At 52.7% G+C, this 17,162-nt stretch overlaps 6 protein-coding genes across 6 annotated transcripts; 2 read left to right on the forward strand and 4 right to left on the reverse strand.

The window, feature by feature from the left end:
• Nucleotides 1-1,248: 1,248 nt before the first annotated feature.
• On the forward strand, nucleotides 1,249-2,495 carry A1O3_07901 (uncharacterized protein; the record flags this gene model as incomplete). The annotated part of the gene is made up of 3 exons (XM_007738006.1): nucleotides 1,249-1,542; nucleotides 1,644-2,207; nucleotides 2,274-2,495. 3 exons carry the CDS (start codon nucleotides 1,249-1,251, stop codon nucleotides 2,493-2,495), a joined length of 1,080 nt encoding a protein of 359 aa, XP_007736196.1.
• Nucleotides 2,496-4,041: 1,546 nt separating this feature from the next.
• On the reverse strand, nucleotides 4,042-4,856 carry A1O3_07902 (uncharacterized protein; the record flags this gene model as incomplete). The annotated part of the gene is made up of 3 exons (XM_007738007.1): nucleotides 4,042-4,219; nucleotides 4,345-4,646; nucleotides 4,848-4,856. 3 exons carry the CDS (start codon nucleotides 4,854-4,856, stop codon nucleotides 4,042-4,044), a joined length of 489 nt encoding a protein of 162 aa, XP_007736197.1.
• A 1,925-nt stretch (nucleotides 4,857-6,781) lies between these two features.
• Nucleotides 6,782-7,699, reverse strand: A1O3_07903 (uncharacterized protein; the record flags this gene model as incomplete). Its single annotated transcript, XM_007738008.1, has 1 exon — nucleotides 6,782-7,699. One exon carries the CDS (start codon nucleotides 7,697-7,699, stop codon nucleotides 6,782-6,784), a length of 918 nt encoding a protein of 305 aa, XP_007736198.1.
• Nucleotides 7,700-8,121: 422 nt separating this feature from the next.
• On the reverse strand, nucleotides 8,122-9,105 carry A1O3_07904 (uncharacterized protein; the record flags this gene model as incomplete). Its single annotated transcript, XM_007738009.1, has 2 exons — nucleotides 8,122-8,738; nucleotides 8,808-9,105. 2 exons carry the CDS (start codon nucleotides 9,103-9,105, stop codon nucleotides 8,122-8,124), a joined length of 915 nt encoding a protein of 304 aa, XP_007736199.1.
• Nucleotides 9,106-11,369: 2,264 nt separating this feature from the next.
• Nucleotides 11,370-15,129, forward strand: A1O3_07905 (uncharacterized protein; the record flags this gene model as incomplete). Its single annotated transcript, XM_007738010.1, has 7 exons — nucleotides 11,370-11,534; nucleotides 11,596-11,655; nucleotides 11,720-12,028; nucleotides 12,075-12,255; nucleotides 12,328-13,125; nucleotides 13,180-13,515; nucleotides 13,607-15,129. The coding sequence occupies 7 exons, from the start codon at nucleotides 11,370-11,372 to the stop codon at nucleotides 15,127-15,129; spliced, it is 3,372 nt and encodes a 1,123-aa protein (XP_007736200.1).
• Nucleotides 15,130-15,265: 136 nt separating this feature from the next.
• On the reverse strand, nucleotides 15,266-16,384 carry A1O3_07906 (uncharacterized protein; the record flags this gene model as incomplete). Its single annotated transcript, XM_007738011.1, has 4 exons — nucleotides 15,266-15,383; nucleotides 15,437-15,889; nucleotides 15,950-16,209; nucleotides 16,349-16,384. The coding sequence occupies 4 exons, from the start codon at nucleotides 16,382-16,384 to the stop codon at nucleotides 15,266-15,268; spliced, it is 867 nt and encodes a 288-aa protein (XP_007736201.1).
• Nucleotides 16,385-17,162: the final 778 nt, after the last annotated feature.

Here is a 17,162-nt window from a genome sequence, read left to right on the forward strand (position 1 = left end):
ATCTGGAACCTGGAACGCAGATGCTCCAGAAAGTCAGTTGGAAGTCAGGCAGCTCTCGTCCAGACCGGGCCTGCCGGTCGCGTTTGGAGTATTGAGACTATGTATTCTCGTGTCAACCCAACCACCCACAACCGTGCAAGCCCAGGGCCGGAAGTCGATGACATAGGAGAGAACCTTGGTATGAGAGGTCAGTGGAAGCCAAGGCATTGCGCCACCCTGCAGGCTTGCGACGGTAAACTCGACCGTAAGGAGACACGGCCCCGTACATGTCGCCCTCCCGCATTGTAGATTCTGTTGGAATTGGGACCGGGACCGAGAACAAGCTGTCACGAAGGTCTTCAAGAGCCCAAATCTCCTTAGCCATGTTCCATCACCGTGGTTGATCTCCAAAGTATCTCGGTCCCTCATCTCCTCACTGTGTGTGCTGAAGTGTGGAGAGCCCGTTTGGCGTACCACACTTCTTCAGCTTTAGCTCCAGGCGATGGGCGACGCACTGCCCCAGATCGGCTCGCGACATTGCAACGGGTCTTGAGACAGCGGCCTTGAATTCGTGGCAAATCTGTTCGACAGGTATCGCGACACGACAAGATCTCCGGAGCTTGGAGTCTGTTTCCTGGGGGATGTACGACTCAGACGGGCATGTAGGATTTCTCGTTATCTTTTTCTATTCCACATTGGGTCTGTTCCAGGGTTCCCTGGCGCGCCAGAACCCCTGGACAATAGTCTTGCGCCCTAGCATTCCCTTTTAAGAAGCTCATTAAGCCAATCCCACCGTGTTGTTGGAAGGGGAAATTTGATGGCGGAAGCCATTCTAAAAGGTCCGTGTCTGATCGGATATCAGATATCTCATGGGACTGGGGCAATCATGCAAGGAGAATATCCTGGTCTTCAGTTAGTTGTAAACACGTCTTGCGATGAGAATCAATCTACGAGCATTGTCAATTGTCAGCAGCACAGCCTTGTCGTTCACGTGATGACTTCCTTGGCGGAGATCATATAATCAGCCTTGCTCAACAGCCGCCAGTCACGTGTTCGGTGTCTATGTTAGGGCGGCGTCATCCCAGTCCCAGAGATGTTTCAACCGTGGACACATTTCACAGAACAACGAACAACATACCGACGTGCTACCTTTGCAGCGGGCCGTCATCGAGGCCGACCTAGTATTTGGAAGCCAGCCTTTTCGAGCTGGTATTTGGTATTTGTTATTTACCAAGGCACAAGCTTCTCCAACCCGTCCTGTCAGTCACGATGCAGCGTGCACCATTCTCTCCGCCTCAAAAGTCCCCCGAACTATTTCACCCTCGACCGCAGCACATCTCACAAGTCCCTAATCTGCGATCACCACCGCCTCCCGTTCCCCAGCAGAGCTCGCAACAAGCCCAAGTGAATAGCTATGGAAACCCATACCAGTCACCACCTGCTGGCGGTGGAGGGGCCGGGTTTGCCCCGGGCTTCAATTTCATAAACGATCCGGCTGCGCAGATGGGATTCCAGGTCGGACAAACGGCGATGAAGGCCGGACAAGAGTATATGGAACAAAACGTACGTCCCAGCTGCGTGACACTTCCACCAGCAGCCTCAAGAGCAAAACACAAGGGCGCTGCACCACACGGAATTCTTTGCTGACCACCTGAACGGCACAGTTGAACCGCTACATCTCGGTGTCGGCTCTAAAGCACTATTTCAACGTCTCCAACTTTTACGTGGTGCGGAAACTGCTGCTAGTTCTGTTTCCCTGGCGGCACAAACCCTGGACCCGACAGCAAGCTCGGATGACGACCTCCTCGACCGGCGCAGACGGGACCATGACCCAATCATCCTACTCGTTCAACTATCTCCCTCCACGCGATGATCTCAACTCTCCAGACATGTATATCCCCATTATGGCTCTGATAACGTATATCCTCCTCTCCACCGTCCTGGCAGGAATCAGAGGATCCTTCCACCCCGAACTGCTGGGCAGCATAACCAGTACTGCAATCGCGGTGGTTGTCTTTGAGATCATTGTGCTCAAACTCGCCATGTACATGCTGAGCATCACCAATGACTCTCAGCTACTTGATCTGGTCGCCTACTCAGGCTACAAGTTTGTGGGTGTGATAGTCACACTATTCTTCAGCGAAATCCTGACCGGAGGCAATGGGACGAACAACTGGGTAGGCTGGACATTGTTTTTGTATACGTGGTATGCAAACGCTTTCTTCCTGGTAAGTGGACCCTTTTGACATGCGACTCCGACCGGTAAATATGGCTAACATGTTTCTCATGTGCAGCTCCGGTCCCTCAAATATGTTCTTCTACCAGACAGCTCTTCAGATCCCGGGGCCATGCGCGGTGGGAATTCGTACACGATAGCCCGTGCACAGAAGAATCGCCGGACATATTTCCTCGCGTTATACGCATTTTTCATCCAGATGCTGTTTATGTGGATCCTCAGTCGTGAGGAGGCCGCCGTCAAGACGGTTGCAAACAAGATCAGTGGGCCGAAAACTTAGGTCGATCCAAATTGAGCCTGCTGACTCGATCCGCCGAAGCTCACCACCATCGAGTGCCGTCGTCGAAGATTCAGGACATGCTGATGAACGGTCCTGCTATGTTGTCTACCATCGTCCACACTAGCAGCTGAGGACTACTACCATAACAGGTAAAGGTTCGCCTGGGTTGCTCCAATAAAAAGTCCAGCCTTACTTGATCGCATTACTCAGCCTGGATCTGTACTCCTCCATTGAGATATCGGCTACATATCTCATCTATTTTCCGGCCCCTCGTCAACCTTTGCCACTGCGTCTACCCGCTTCCCCATCTAGATGTGCCTGAAAGCATGGGAAATGTCAAGCATGGCGCCGATCCGAGCCACGGACGAGATCATGAGGTCAACATAAGGGAAGCTTATGCGGGAATCTCGCATGGGACATTGCAGGGACCTGCAGGAATGAATGATATCCTGCCTCGCTCACGCTTTGTCCTGTGGCTTGTGCCTGTTCGGTAGACTCCGATTCCGTAATCAGACCACAGGGGTGGTAGTGAGGTGAGATGAGATGAGGAGGGTCGATCTAGGCAAAGGCTAGATAGGTAGGAGGGCTTAGGGTCAGGATAGATTGGCCTAAGGCCCTTTCTTTGGCTTTGAGATGAAACAGGCAGCAGTTGTAGACTATACTATGACTGTGTTGAGCTGATCGTGGGTTGTTCTCAGCTGGCCATTAATATCTGGGCCCGACTCGAATCAGGCACCGTCAGCACTGTGTGTCTGTGCTTGTGCCTGTGCCTGTGTCTATACCTATCCTGCGTGGCGGGTACAGTACACATAGCACATAGCACATAGCAGGATCCTAATTGATTAGATGAATGCTGGGCGTGGCGGTGGCGGTGGCGGTGGCTCATATATGCTAGTAATTGATTCGTTGCGTTGTTTAGTTCTTGAATGCCTCCGTTAAGTAATACTGTACTTGGTAAAGTTGTCTAAGACAAATCCCAAGGTTCCTAGGGACCGTGACCCTTCAAAAGTGAGTGACGAGATGAGATGATGTACGTGCCTCAGGCGTCATTGGAGAAAAGAAAAGTTGCTGTGTCTTGTCTACCTTGCATGCCCAGCATGTCATGTCATGTCCCGGCCATGACGGTTGGGATTCTCTATGTATGGTATGCTCGAGCCCCAGTCTGTACTGTGAATACCTGATCCATAATACCTGACACCTGATACCTGATACCTGATCCACAATACCTGACACCTGATCCATGATCCATGTCCTCAACTCCGAGGCTGATATACTCAACACTCTGCTGCAAGCCTCAGGCGTGCACCGTGCAGGCGCACGGTTCCGTTCCGAATAAACAGGGCACCCACACGCTGAAGTGAATATCGCTTGAGAGTGAGTTGCAGGCTGAGTGGAGTGGCGACGTCCGCGTCCGTCCCAGGCCATGCATGCAATGACCCCCCCAAATCAAAAATCAAAATCGAACCGGTTCTATCTTGAGATCTCGAGACCTGCTGAGCTCCTTCCCTTCCTGTTCATCCGATTCGGAATGAACATGATTCCCCCGTCATTGTCCAGTGGTGCTGGGTGGCTTGTCCCAATGTCTGAGCATCTGCCTGAGGGCTCGGGTCCATTCCACGACGCAGGCACTGACGAGTCGGTCGAATTCGGCGTGGGTGGGTTGTCGTCCTCCCCAGGTGCTAGCCTTCGATGCTAGAGCGCGTGCATATTTGGTCAGAAGATTCCTGGGACAAGTTCAAGTCAGCTCCGTGCTATGCTGTCCAGTACGCTTTAGAGAGCAGGCCGGAACACAATTTTAAAGAGCAGCCGGAACACAAATCCCCCGCGGGCGGTAGGTTTGAGAACTTACTCTTTCTCAATCTTCACCAATACCAACCAGCAGTAGTTCCAGCTCCGGACACTGCTCGGATCCCGCACCACCAGCGCCTTCGCTTCATCCAGGCACTCGGAACTGAAGGGGTAGTCGCGCGTCAATCCCCGAAGTTCGTTGAGAAGATTGTTCGAGTTGACGTAGTGAGCCCAGGCGGTCGTCATGGGCTCGGTAACTTCCGCAGAGTCCAGGTATGCGAAGATCTTTTCAATCCGGCGAAGTTCCGTGATGGTGTTGACCTTGTGCGTGCGCAATGAATGAATCAACTGGTCCTTGTTATTCTGCAAATGTGGTCAGTATCAAGGCTGGCATCATATGGGATTGGTTGGGATCGGGATTGCGCCAAAGGATACAGCGTGAAAAGAAGGGAGTTAAGAGGGAAAGGAGAGAGACGGCCGGGGTTCGGGTGCTGGACTCGAGGAACTAAAACACAAAAGCACTGCACACATAGGAGATATTACAAAAACGAAACCGGGACTGACTTGGCTCATTGCTCGTGGATCAGCTGGTGCGCCGGGAGAAACAAGTTGATATTGCTGTCGGGGAGGTGTGGTGCCAGACATTGGATGCTCGGGGAGTGATCCGGGACGATATATTGCACTCGCTTCTGCTCGAAATGCCAATGTCGACTGTTTGTGTGACGGAGCAAGACTCGATGGTTTTGATGGTGGCCTGGGGAGGAATGGGCTATTTAAGTAGTGTCCAGCACTCTGATGGCGTCGCTGGGATCTGGCTGTCCTCGGGAGAATCGCTCATCGATAGCAACCTCAGCAACACTGTCCGGAACCCAAATGGGTGGGTTCGTGACCTTGAGTAATCGTAATAATATAAGGCGCTATCTCAAGCAAACAGTAAAGAAACTGGGCACGACTCGACACACAGAGAGAATGCAATATTTGTCAGAGCGCAGAGACCAAGGGAACGAACAGAGACACTTGTGAGAAACAGTGCAAGAGCTTGCGCTGAATGAAGGTGGCAAACCAAGATATAGCAGCAGGCTGACACATATATCCTATCGATTGATGGCGTTTTTGGCAATAGGTGTGCCCAACCAGACCTGCACTTTTGGTAGTGTTTCCCCATGTAGAAACAGCTTTGCCAACAACGAGTATGGAAAGGATCAGAAGCTGTGCTACCTGCGACTGTTTCTTCATCTCTCCATCTCTCCAGGCCACCCGCTGGTGCAGAAAAGTCGTAATCTGGAGGACACCTGCGGCAGATTCAAAGGTGTCTAAGGCCATGATAGGAGGAATGTGAAAAAACTATACCTCCGCTTCAGGACGTCAACGGACACTCGGCGTCATACCGGCCACATCCTGAAAATACTGGCCACGCGCTAAAGGGTAAGATCTGACGGGTTGCCGTCCCAAGAAGTGGCTTCGGCAACGGGGGTTACGGCCAGGAAGTAGGGGCCGAATCATGAAATACGCCACAGATTGCTGATTATGATCGAGCCAAAGTCGGAGATGGCGATGTAGGCAACAACTCGCACGTAAGCAAGGCCAGATTGATGAGGCGTGGCGAGGCGAGGCGAATTATGTCAAGCGTGGTAGGAGGTCGTGGAAAGGAGAGTAATCATCGCTTATGGGCCAGAATCTTGCCACTGGCGAAATCGACGTGGAGCAAATCGACATGGAGCGCATCGACCGATCAGATGAATGGCAGCGGGCCATGAAGCGGGCGGTCCGTAGCTCTCAGGCCAGCGTTGTGGGTGGTGGTAGTGGTCGTCGTCGTCGTCGTCGTGATTCTCATCACTGGGGAGAATGAGGTTGGTGAGGTTGAGCAGCCTGGCTTAGTCAGTGCAGATGCCGACCATGCCGAGGCTAGCCTTGTTCGATCTGGTTCCTCGCTCTCAGCCTCTCAGCCTCTCGGACTCTGAGGCTGTGTCGCCAGCACCGTGCTCTTTACCCTCAATCTGTCATTCTCCGGCTCTGTGTCAGCCCTACTGCACACGGTTCTAGTCGTTTGTCTGGGCCTTGCGTCTCCCAAGGAAGATCTCCACCGGAGCCAGAGCCCAAGCCCAAGAAGCTGACAATCAGCCACGAGCTCCTTCTTTAGAACTCGTAAAATGTCAGATTGCCGACCGAGGTTGCCTAGATATCCGTAGTCTGGCTTGGGTGGGAAGCTAATCGAAACGTGCCTACGATCCCGACTGACACGGCCCGAAATGAATCCTGATTGCTAGCGTTCAAAAGAACTTGCTTTACCGGCCACATCGGACGCAAGCCTCCCAAATCGGGGGACCGCAGAGAGAGGCCCTCGGGCCAGAACAGCCATCAAACCTGTCTTTAGCAGTGTGCTATGCGGTGCTGCTGAGACGCAAATCCTCTTGTAAGATCTGTTTATGGCTGCCGCGTCTAATCGAGGCTGATGAGGAGGGGTAGAGAGCCTCAGCCTATGGTTGGAGTGACGGCCGTCATCTTGGACCTCCAGGTCGGTGTCGTTGTTCCCGGTTACTGTATTGGTTCGATACCAGACCACCGCCTGTAGAGCCAGCGGTGTAACCGTAAGGATCTCCGGCTGGTGATCCTGTTGCCCAAGGCTCTGATGCCGAGACATAGGGCTGAGACGACCCATTTCGATTCTGACTTCCAGACCTCCCGCCCGGTGCGCCATAGGACGCCTGGGAACCATTCCCTCCACTGCCCAAGCCAGCGGAGGGACTGCTCCTTCCACTGCTAGTGCCCCCTCCTTGCAAACGTGCACGGAGGCGATCACGAGATCCCCGCGCTGCTGTACTGGCGGTAGGGATCGTCTGATGGCTCCCAGCCCTTTGACTAGGGAGAGGCCGGGCTCCCATCCCGGGACCGTCGAACGATGCTGTTTGACTACCACCGCTCGACTGTGACCTGCCGGAGTCGTGCGAACGTAACGAATGCGGCGTTATACGGGCGGCTCGGAGGGTTTGAGGGGCGGGCGCCGCAGGTGCTGATGTGGTATCCCAAAGGTCAGATAAGCCGCCTCCTCGCCCTCCCGATGAATCTCTTGAATGCGTTTGTTGACTGCTGTGATGGGAGCCGAAGGTATTGCCGTACTGCCCATACGAGATCTGTGGCTGAGGAGGGGCAGTGACGGGCTTTTTGGGATCCGGTGGAAGCCATTCAGGGAAGGGCCGCCCTTTTTCCGTGTAATAAGCCCGCAGGACATTCGAGATATGGGAGCAATCTTCATTGTCCGGGTCGTCTTCCTCCGAGTCTTTCGTCAAAGCCTTTCGCAGAGTCGCTATGCGTGACGAGAATGTGGTTGACCATGTCGAAGTAGCACTAGGAGTTGAAGCTTGGGATGAGGGAGCGCTCGCGGTGTGGGAGGTGAAGTAGGATAAGTAGGACGCCATGGTGTTGCCAGGTAGAAAGCTTTCGGGCAGGTACAGTGATTAGAAGCTGGACAATAGCTGGGGACGATTGAGTAGGGCCCAGCGGCCGTGAATCTTGCAACCAGGGCTCAAAAACGAGGACCAGGACTTGCTCTAGGGTACGGAGTAGGTGAGGCTGTCATGGGTAGATTTGAAACGCAGTTGAAAGTACCGAGTACGGGTGAAAAGGCCGCCGAAAACAGCGGCCGTAGGCGCCGCTTTTGGCCCCTAAGCCCCCGAGCCTCCTCTGCACCCGCACGCGTGTCCTCCTAAGCCTTATGGTGGGTGCAATTTATACGCGCTCCAACTGCCACGGAATGTCTTGTTGATCGACATTCTACCCTAGATCTTACTGTCCTCTGATGCTGAAAAAGCCCGTTCCTGAAATCAAAGACAACAGATGGCTAAAAGCCGTCACCAGCTTCCCACGTCTCTCCTCCACCGTACCAAATGCGACCCCTTCTCACCTCTAGCCCTCTCTCACTACCGACAAACCATTCTCCGGCGGCATCCGGCATAACACCGTCTTTAGGCCAGAACTCCTGCTCCAACCGAGCATTGATCGTGTCCAGCATCTCAACCCATTTCACAACTTTCGAGTGACTTAATTGTCCGTCTGCCGCGAAGTCGTCGCTGCTAAGGAACCGAGCAATAGTCAAATGACAACTCGTTGTAGCATATCTAGCAAAAATTCGCACTCCCTCACCGTGGCAAACACGAATTAGGTCTCGCCGTAAGTGTAGGTACGTGTAGTCGTCGCTACAGCCATCCAGTCTCGAATCTCCTGTCGATACAATACTGGGCTCGCCTGCTGCGGGGACAAAAGTCAGTGCAATAGCCGCATCGTCGAACGACAGTTTAGGCTTGACAAGACGAGTGCGGTGGGCCATGTGGTAGGATGCCAGTGTGTGGACAGCAGGGCTGATGCGGTTGTTAACAGCATTGAGCTCTTCCGGCGTCAGGGATTGGGCAATTTCCAACACTGTCATGTGTAGGCAGTCCTGGGGCATCAGCCATATATCTGGACGGGCCTCGGATTCAGCTATACTCCAAAGATACGTCGCATCTGATAAGATCAGTGCATGCTTACTTGGACTCATCTGCTTCAGCTCTTCCTGGCATCTCAAGACTAGATCCATGACTTTCCACGTTGGCCGAGCCCACACGCATAGATTGTTCCTCGGATCTGTAAAGCCAGCCACATTGATCATATTGAACAGGATTTCATCCCGCTTGAAGCCCTTGAAGCCAGGGTCGAGAAGCTGGATGCGGAATTTGGCATTTCGGCTCGTCCGTTGATTCTCACAGAATGCCTGGACCCTGACAGGATCATTCTGATTGTCTTTTAGGATGTCGTCGTAAGGGTTGTTGGGGCTCGTTGTCGGCATGTGTCAAGTCTCTGATGGTAGTGTTAACGGCAGATCCAGCTCGAAACACGCACGAACAAAGGTGAGTGAAGATATCAGATATCCCTCATTGCTGTGCCACAGGTTTCCACCACCGAGCATCAAATGTGGGGGACGCGCAGCAGACGGGCGTACGAGTACGAGTAGCGGATGGAATGAGAAGTCAGTCACCACACGCAAACTTGGCAGAGCTGTTCGAACTCATATATTTGTGTAGGCTGGTGGCAAAATGGCACCTTCGGGGGAATCATGACGAGATGCGCTACTGAATCGTAAGATACATATCGGCACTGGTCCAGGCGCCGAGTTATGTAGGAGCTCCCTCCTTGCCGTCAACCCCGCCGGGCATACTCCGTACCGAAAGCGCCTACAGACTATGACACCTGCAGGCAATCCAATGTCATTACCTAGGTAAGAAAGACACAGACGAATTTACTGGTTACGTTGAAGCGGAGGAACTCGCCCTTCAGTGCAGGAGTTCGTTGTTTAGGTGCGTGGGTGAGTCTACTGTGATGACGTGTGGGTTTCCGCAGGTGTCAGGTGTGGCTGAACGGGCGTCGGGCAGTGTTCGAGAAAAGGTGCCTCACCTGCCACATTACTCTTCATACTCCGTACAGATGCACAAATTCGCATGATGGACGCTTCAACAATGGCAACCGTGTCTCGAGCCTCCTCTTCCTCTGTACCTAGGACTGGGAACCCATTTTATGGCGGCGCCCTCCTTCGAGTTTCCGACGCTCGACATTCCTCGCCTCGAGTACAAAACGAGTCTCCCATCCCGTTCCTGGCTTTCTCGCACCGAAATCCCCTCTTGTTTCCCCAGAGTTCGACCCCGTTGAGCTATGAGCGGGCCACCCTCTAGGTGACCCCCTTGTAAGTGACTAGGGCAAACGCTAAAACCAGCGCTTATAGGACTTTTCGTGCACACCTCCGCCAGGTTCCCAGGTCCTTCCAACTATCGCCGCTGCTCCCATGTGCTTCACCCGGAGAACTCGTGGCATTGACCCAGTTCAGTGTTCACTAACCTCGAGCTCTCTGTTCCAAATACTCGTAACCATTCTCTCATAGGCTATCGCCATCCACTTCCTTCTCGAAAAGCGTACGACAACGCACCAAGTTCAACGGTAGCGCCGGTCAAAGCGTTCAACCTAATCCTCTCGAGCTGTGGAAAACACGTTGCTCACCCTCGGCCACTGCCGCCCCGCCGAGGGAAATGGAGAATGGTGGCCTACTAAAACCTCTACGGAGTAGATGATCCAATCATACAAATGTCTCAGGGAGGGACTGGACGAAGATTGCAAAGGGGCCACCTGGGGGCGCGGGGGCTAGCACGGCCATATGGCATACTCAACAGCTGATGACTGCGAGGCGGCGCCACTTACCCTGTACCTCTCCGTCAAGTTGGCAACACGAGGGACGGGACGAATCTTTTACGCTGTCTCATTGAAAGCGTCAATGAGGGTTGGAGCAACCCCAATTCCGCCTTTAAACTACGCCCCCAACTAGACTACAGTACGGAGTACACTGTGGGATGCGAAACAACACGATTATGCGCGGTCCTTTTGCTTCCGTCGCCGCCATTGAGACGTGCTCAGGCCCGACAATCGTGAAGGAAGATGGTGTGGTACGAATATGGTGCACAGCCCGCGCTTCCTGCATCCATGCCCCAATCATGGTCACCAGTTGGGTTACACACATGGACATGTGTCACAAGATTCAGCTCTGGCTGCTTGCACGCCCCAAATTTCATCCTATGGTTACTATCATGGCTGCTCGCTCAGCGCAGGCAACGAATGGAATGATCCGCGTGCCGACAACAGCATCTGCGCCCGACTGCAGTGGGCAACAATGCTGGGCCGTGCGGTTAATCGATTGACTGTCTATTGTCTGGCATCTCGAGACGAAATAAAAGACCAACACATCTTTGTGTCAGCCGTGTCCATTCTCATACCGTCCAGTGTAACAAGATCTTATTTTTGTCATGCCTCAGTGGTTCAAAAGAGCAAGCGATAATGATGGTGGAAGGCGCAGATCTTCAGGTGCTCAGCCTGATGCCGCAGGATTATCTTCCACCCAAGCATCGTGGGGGATACTGGAGCTCAGTCCGGGCACAGATCCTGTCGTAGAGTCAGTCTTCACCAACGTTTCACTGTGCATTTGTCATCAACGCTGATGCTGCCAGTATTGTCTTCGTGCATGGCCTAGATGGTCATCGTGAGCACACTTGGACGGCAGAGAACGGGACGATGTGGCCTCGAGACCTACTCGCAAGCGCAATTGCAAATTCTAGACTGGTATCCTTTGGCTGGGATGCTCGGACACACAGCAGAGATGTGCTCGCCACCACATCTCTGTCGCAGCAAGGAAATAACTTGCTTCAGGAGCTCAGCATCTATCGCCGTAGCACACAAGTGAGTACCCTGCTCCATTGGCATCTTTTTCTGGCACGAGTTTTTACTAACATGCTTCCAGACAATACGTCGACCTATTATCTTCGTACCTCACAGCCTAGGAGGCCTCATATTGAAGAGCGTATGCAACACCTTTCGTATAAACTCTAATCACAAAGATACATCCCGATGTTGACTTATTGCAGGGACTGGTTAACGCCAACTTGGCCGCCGCTGACCATAACCCTCATCTTCGCGACATCCTGACGTGTACTTACGGAATCATTTTCATGGGTACTCCCCATCAAGGCTCTGCTGCCGTTAGGCGTGGGGGCTTTCTGTTGTCCCTCAGCTCCATATATTTCAACACGAACCAGAGGTTTCTGAAACACTTGGAAGCGAAGTCGGAGTGGCTAGAGAACAATATGGTGCAGTTCACCAATATCAGCAATAAATTCCAAACCATCTTCTGTTACGAAGCTTTTCCGGTGGAAAAGGCTGGTTCGAAGATCCACGTATGGTCCATTCCCATGCCAAGGGACATGGATTGACATTTGGCAGGTTGTGACATATGACTCGGCCGTGGTGTCTGGACAGCGAGGGGTGGAAACACGACAGATCATGAAGAATCACATCACCATGACAAAGTTTGACGACGAGCACGACAATGACTATCAAGCTGTTCTCCAGATGCTCAAAGAGATGGTTCAAGCAGCAGCTACATGGACTGGCAGAGAAGAGGGTAGGTAGGTTACCCGCGTAAATGTGGGCAATCAAAGACCTATACGTACACGTGCTCATGCTGATATACTAGACCTCTGTTACAATGAGAGACACCGGGCTGCTGCTGGTGCAGGTATTCTCCCTGCCGCTGACCTTGGATCTGAGAAGTTCCATGTTTCGTTCGATTCTGTTCCCGCGAACAACAAATGCTTTACTGGTCGCAGAAACGATCTTGAAAGATTACGTGCTTTATTTCTGCCAAGGACTAATACCGGTCAGCAGGTAATCGTCGAGGATGATGGGCATTCCGAAACCGAAACCAAGACTGTCGTTTTACAAGGTATGGGCGGCGTTGGTAAGACTCAGATTGCCCGAGAATTTGCGCACTCTTACCGGGCTCGTTTCACGTCGATATTCTGGCTCGACGCTCACAATCGAGAGACATTATTGTCAAGTTTCGTGCAGCTCGCGGAGCAGCTCATTCAGCACTACGAGAGCTTGCTTTATCGCCACGTGCGCCCGGAACAAGCCCGTGTTCAGGCGGTTGCTCAGCTCAACCTAGTCGGGTATATCAATGAAATGGGCGAGGTATTGCCTAACCGTTCGGAAAAAATTGTTCAACCGGTCAAGAAATGGTTCCAAGCTCAGGGCAACGGGCAATGGCTGCTTATCTACGACAATTATGACAATCTACACTGGTACAGTATCGGTGATTTCTTGCCCAATTCACAGCACGGAGGCAGCGTGTTAATCACGTCCCGCCGCGACGACTGCTACAGATTGTGTGGCGCGGAAAACTTCATAAATGTAGAACTGATGGAACCTTCAGACGGCGTTGAGCTGCTTCTTAAGTGCTACGGTGTGGCTGATAGCTCACGTTCCAGCCCAGGTCAGTTCTTTGCGTCAGTGGTTCTCGCGGGCAGCTCTTCTGACCTATTTCCAGAGTATGAAGGGGCGCCCCTGATTGTCAAAGAACTGGGAAGGTTGCCGTTGGCAATTGATCTTGCCGGTACATACTTGAGAAATCGCAGAAGCCCACTCAAAAGCTATCTCAAGATGCGGGGTAGGATGAGAAAAGCACTGAACTTCCAGCCCTCGGTGGGTGAACAGAACTCGTACCAACACACTGTATACACAACCTGGGAGGTTTCCTTCGACGAGATCAAAAAGGAGAATCCAGACTCGGCCGATTTTCTGCTGCTATGGGGTTTCTTGTCGAATGAGAAAATTCAGGTTGAGATGCTGCAACGAGGGATGGGCCTGGAGGAGGACGAAGAAGGTAAACATTCGTTTGCTTCTATCCTATCCTGAATATCCCCCACAAGTACGACCCTCCTCGCGAGAGCACAGGCGCTAAGACATGAGCACAGTCCGAGACAGGATCGCACCACTATTGTCGTTTTCTCTCGTTTCAAAGACCGGAACCCGGGGTGAGGATGCGTTTACGGTCCACCCGCTTGTGCATGAGTGGGCTCGGATTCGTCTGCCCGATCAGAAGCATCGATTTTCTGCAGAGGCATTGTCTCTTGTGGCGTCTTCGGTCTCGCCGTCCGAAATATGGACCACTGGCTTTCGAAAGAGTGAGCACTGGGCATTCGAGCGACAGATTATGGCGCATATTGAGGCTACGAGTCAGCACGTACGTGAGGCGTGGAACGACAAGACGTTCTATCAGCACGCTGAATACTGGATCAAATATGCCCATGTGTACTTCTACCACGGACGGTATGGCAAGGCGGAAGAGATTTATCTCGGCGTTGTTGGTGCGTACCGGAGCCATCTTTGTCCTTCCAACCCCGAGCTGCTGAGAGCGATCAGGGGTCTTGCAACCGTCAACCGTTTTCAAAGCAAGTATGGTGCTGCCAAAAGCCTTTACGAAGAGGCCATGGATGGATTCACAAAGCAATTGGGACCAGACGACATAGAAACACTACAGACGATCCAGAGTTTGGCTGTGGTATATCGCCATCTCGGTCGTCTGAAAGACTCGATGGATCTGTACGAGTGGGCGCTTCACGGGCGCAACCGCGACGACGAGGGCTTCTATCGGAAGAGTGGGCCAGACCACCACTACACGATTCACACGGTCTTGGGCCTGGCGATTGTGCTCCAGCACCGGGGACTATACGCACAGGCGGTGAAACGCTACAACGAAGTGGTCGACCATCGGGTGCGTCAACTTGGTCCCGGCCATCCGGACACCCTTGTTGCCAAACAAAACCTTGCCGACGGATTGGGCCGGTCAGGCGAGTACGCGAAAGCGATGCAGCTTTTCCACGAGGTGCTGCACTTGAGGATCAACCAGCTCGGGTCTCAACATCCGGATACTCTGCGTACTATCGACAGCATCGGAATACTGTATCGTGACCAGAAGGAATGGGCCAAAGCGCAAGATGCTTTCAACAAGGCGTATAAGGGCAGAAAGGAACAATTGGGTGACCTTCATCCTGATACTCTGGCCACGGTTCAGAACATTGCCATCAACTACCGGAAGCAAAGCACCAATTACCCTTACGATACCGAGCAGTACAGCTCCTATCTTAGAGAGGCCGAGATCTACTACAAGAAAGCGCATGCGGGCCGTAGGCAGAAGCTAGGCGACGATCATACCGATACGATGAAAAGTTGGGAAGGCCTGGCGCTGGTGTCCGAGGCTCGAGGGGATTACAAGACAGCACGAGACATCTACATTGATGTGAAGAACGGCTTTAAGAAAAATCTGGTGCCAGAAAGCGAAGATGTGAAGAGGGCGCTCGAGGCGCTTATTCGTCTGTCGGAACATTTGGAAGACGTCGAGGATGAAGTCAAGGAGCTAGGTGAGGAGCTCACGCAGGCCAAAATATCAAATCAAGGTGGTGTTCGGAAGTTCAGTACAACCACATTTGGAGTTTGAACCCCGTTTGTTGCCAGTCTGCTGTCTGAAAAGATAACAACATTTCAAGACAATCAAGTAAATCAACATGCGCGGTCGAGGTTTTTTCGGCTCTCAAAATAACTCGACGAACGTCTGAGGTCGCCACAGATGCGACTCACTTGCCCAAGGTCGCAGAGGACGCATTGACAACCACTCCCAGACCGGTTCCATCATCGACTTCATCACCAAGCTCAAGGGGCTTCCTAGTGAAACGCGACAAACCGGAGAAGCGCCTGCGCAAGAGATCAGCACGTCTCGATTTGTCAGGAAGGATGAAAAGTCAGACCAGCCTCGCTCGGCGCCATTTGTCAAGAATGAACAATCGCAGTTGACGGTTAGCGACCACAGGCCGAGATGCTCGTTGTCAGCCTTGGACAAAGTCTTGATCACATTCGGAGCATCCAGGTTCCTGGTGTAGGTTGAAACGCCACAGGTGAAAGCTCCAATGGCCTTGGTCGTAACATCCTGATGAACACGACCGAGGAGCACATGGCCAATGGCGACCACCACGGCGGCGTGGCTGCAGAGCAGAATCGCACTATGCCCCTCTTCGTCGGCTCGTGCAATCAGATGGGTCAAGATTCCAGCAAGGCGGTTGTGGAGCTGCTCGACATCTTCGCCGTGGAGGATGGGCGGCGACAGGGAAACATAATCCGACGAACAAGCCGGGAATTGGTCTTTCAATGCCGAGAGAGAAGACGGCGTGTAGTCGTGAGCGCCATCAGCGCCGAACCATTCGCTGCACAACATGTCAGCGGCCAGCCTGCCTCAGCCTCAGTAGAAGCAAGATTCGTTCTACCCTAGTCCATGCTCGATGCGCAGGGGAATTCGGTTCTTTCCCTCTTCAGCAGCGCGATTGACGGTGGGCGCAACCGTTTGTAAACATCGGATCATGGGGCTCGAGTAGATGGCGCCGACAGGAGGATTCAGCCTGATCGCATATGCCGCCAGCTCAGTCGCTTGATCGAATCCGTGCGGTGAGAGGGATGCGTCCGCCGGGCCAAAGATGCCTTGCTCTCGTGCGGCTTGACCTTCACTATCCGGCCATGTTTGTCGGAACTAGAACGCAGGAGCGATTTTAGAGCACAACCAGAGCTTCGATCAGGAAAGGCATGATGAGTGAGCACAACCAGAACCCGAGATCAGGAAAGGCATGATGAGTGAATGAATGAATGTACACAACACAGAAATCACTTACGCCGTGCCTCACCACGTAGATGGTCTGGAGACCCATGAAGACCACCAAGTGAGGCTGTTGTTCTCACTTCCACTTCGATCGAGTTTGTATAGGTAGGTACTAGGTAGTCAGGACGGAACACAAGAAACAGAAACAAAAACAGAAACGGGGAGCTCGGGAGGATCAAGAACAAGAACAAGAAGGTGAAGGTGAAGGTGGTAAGAGGAATGTGATCCTACTAGGAGTAGGTGGCCGTCATTTGTGTGATGTGATCCCTGCAGGTGCCTGTCTCGTTATGTCTCCTACAGACATACATATTTGTGACGCCCATCCCGCGACGGATTCACATGCACGCTCACGCTTACGCTTACGCTCGCTCTGGATTGACTGCCTTGCCTTAAGAAAAACATTGACGAACCAAGTGCCTCACAGACGTTGGTGCCTAGGCTAAGGGCCTTAAGGGGCTCAATTGGCATTTGTACATTTGTACGTATATGTACGGATACGTGGCAACCAAAGTTTGGGGAGCCAAGGTGCGTCAGGCAGCCACTGCCACTGCCGGCTTAGGAGGCTCGGTTTCGGTTGGCTGCTGGGCACGTGCAGCTTTCAGGATTTAGCCTGGATTGAATGGACCGGGTTTGTCGTTTGTCCGGGCATCCTGGAAAACTCCTCGCCTTTTGCCTTGCAGGAAAATCGTAATACTCTCGTGTGAGTCCTAACACGGAGCTCGTTCGGACGGCACTATATATAGTACGAGTAGCTAAGGTACATACTCCGTACTCGTAGTAGATGAAAGAGAGAATCACGTGGCTCAGGCTGCGATCCGCCTTGTATG

The sequence above is a fragment of the Capronia epimyces genome (assembly GCF_000585565.1).
Source record: "Capronia epimyces CBS 606.96 chromosome Unknown aczIQ-supercont1.7, whole genome shotgun sequence".
Lineage (NCBI taxonomy): Eukaryota > Fungi > Ascomycota > Eurotiomycetes > Chaetothyriales > Herpotrichiellaceae > Capronia > Capronia epimyces.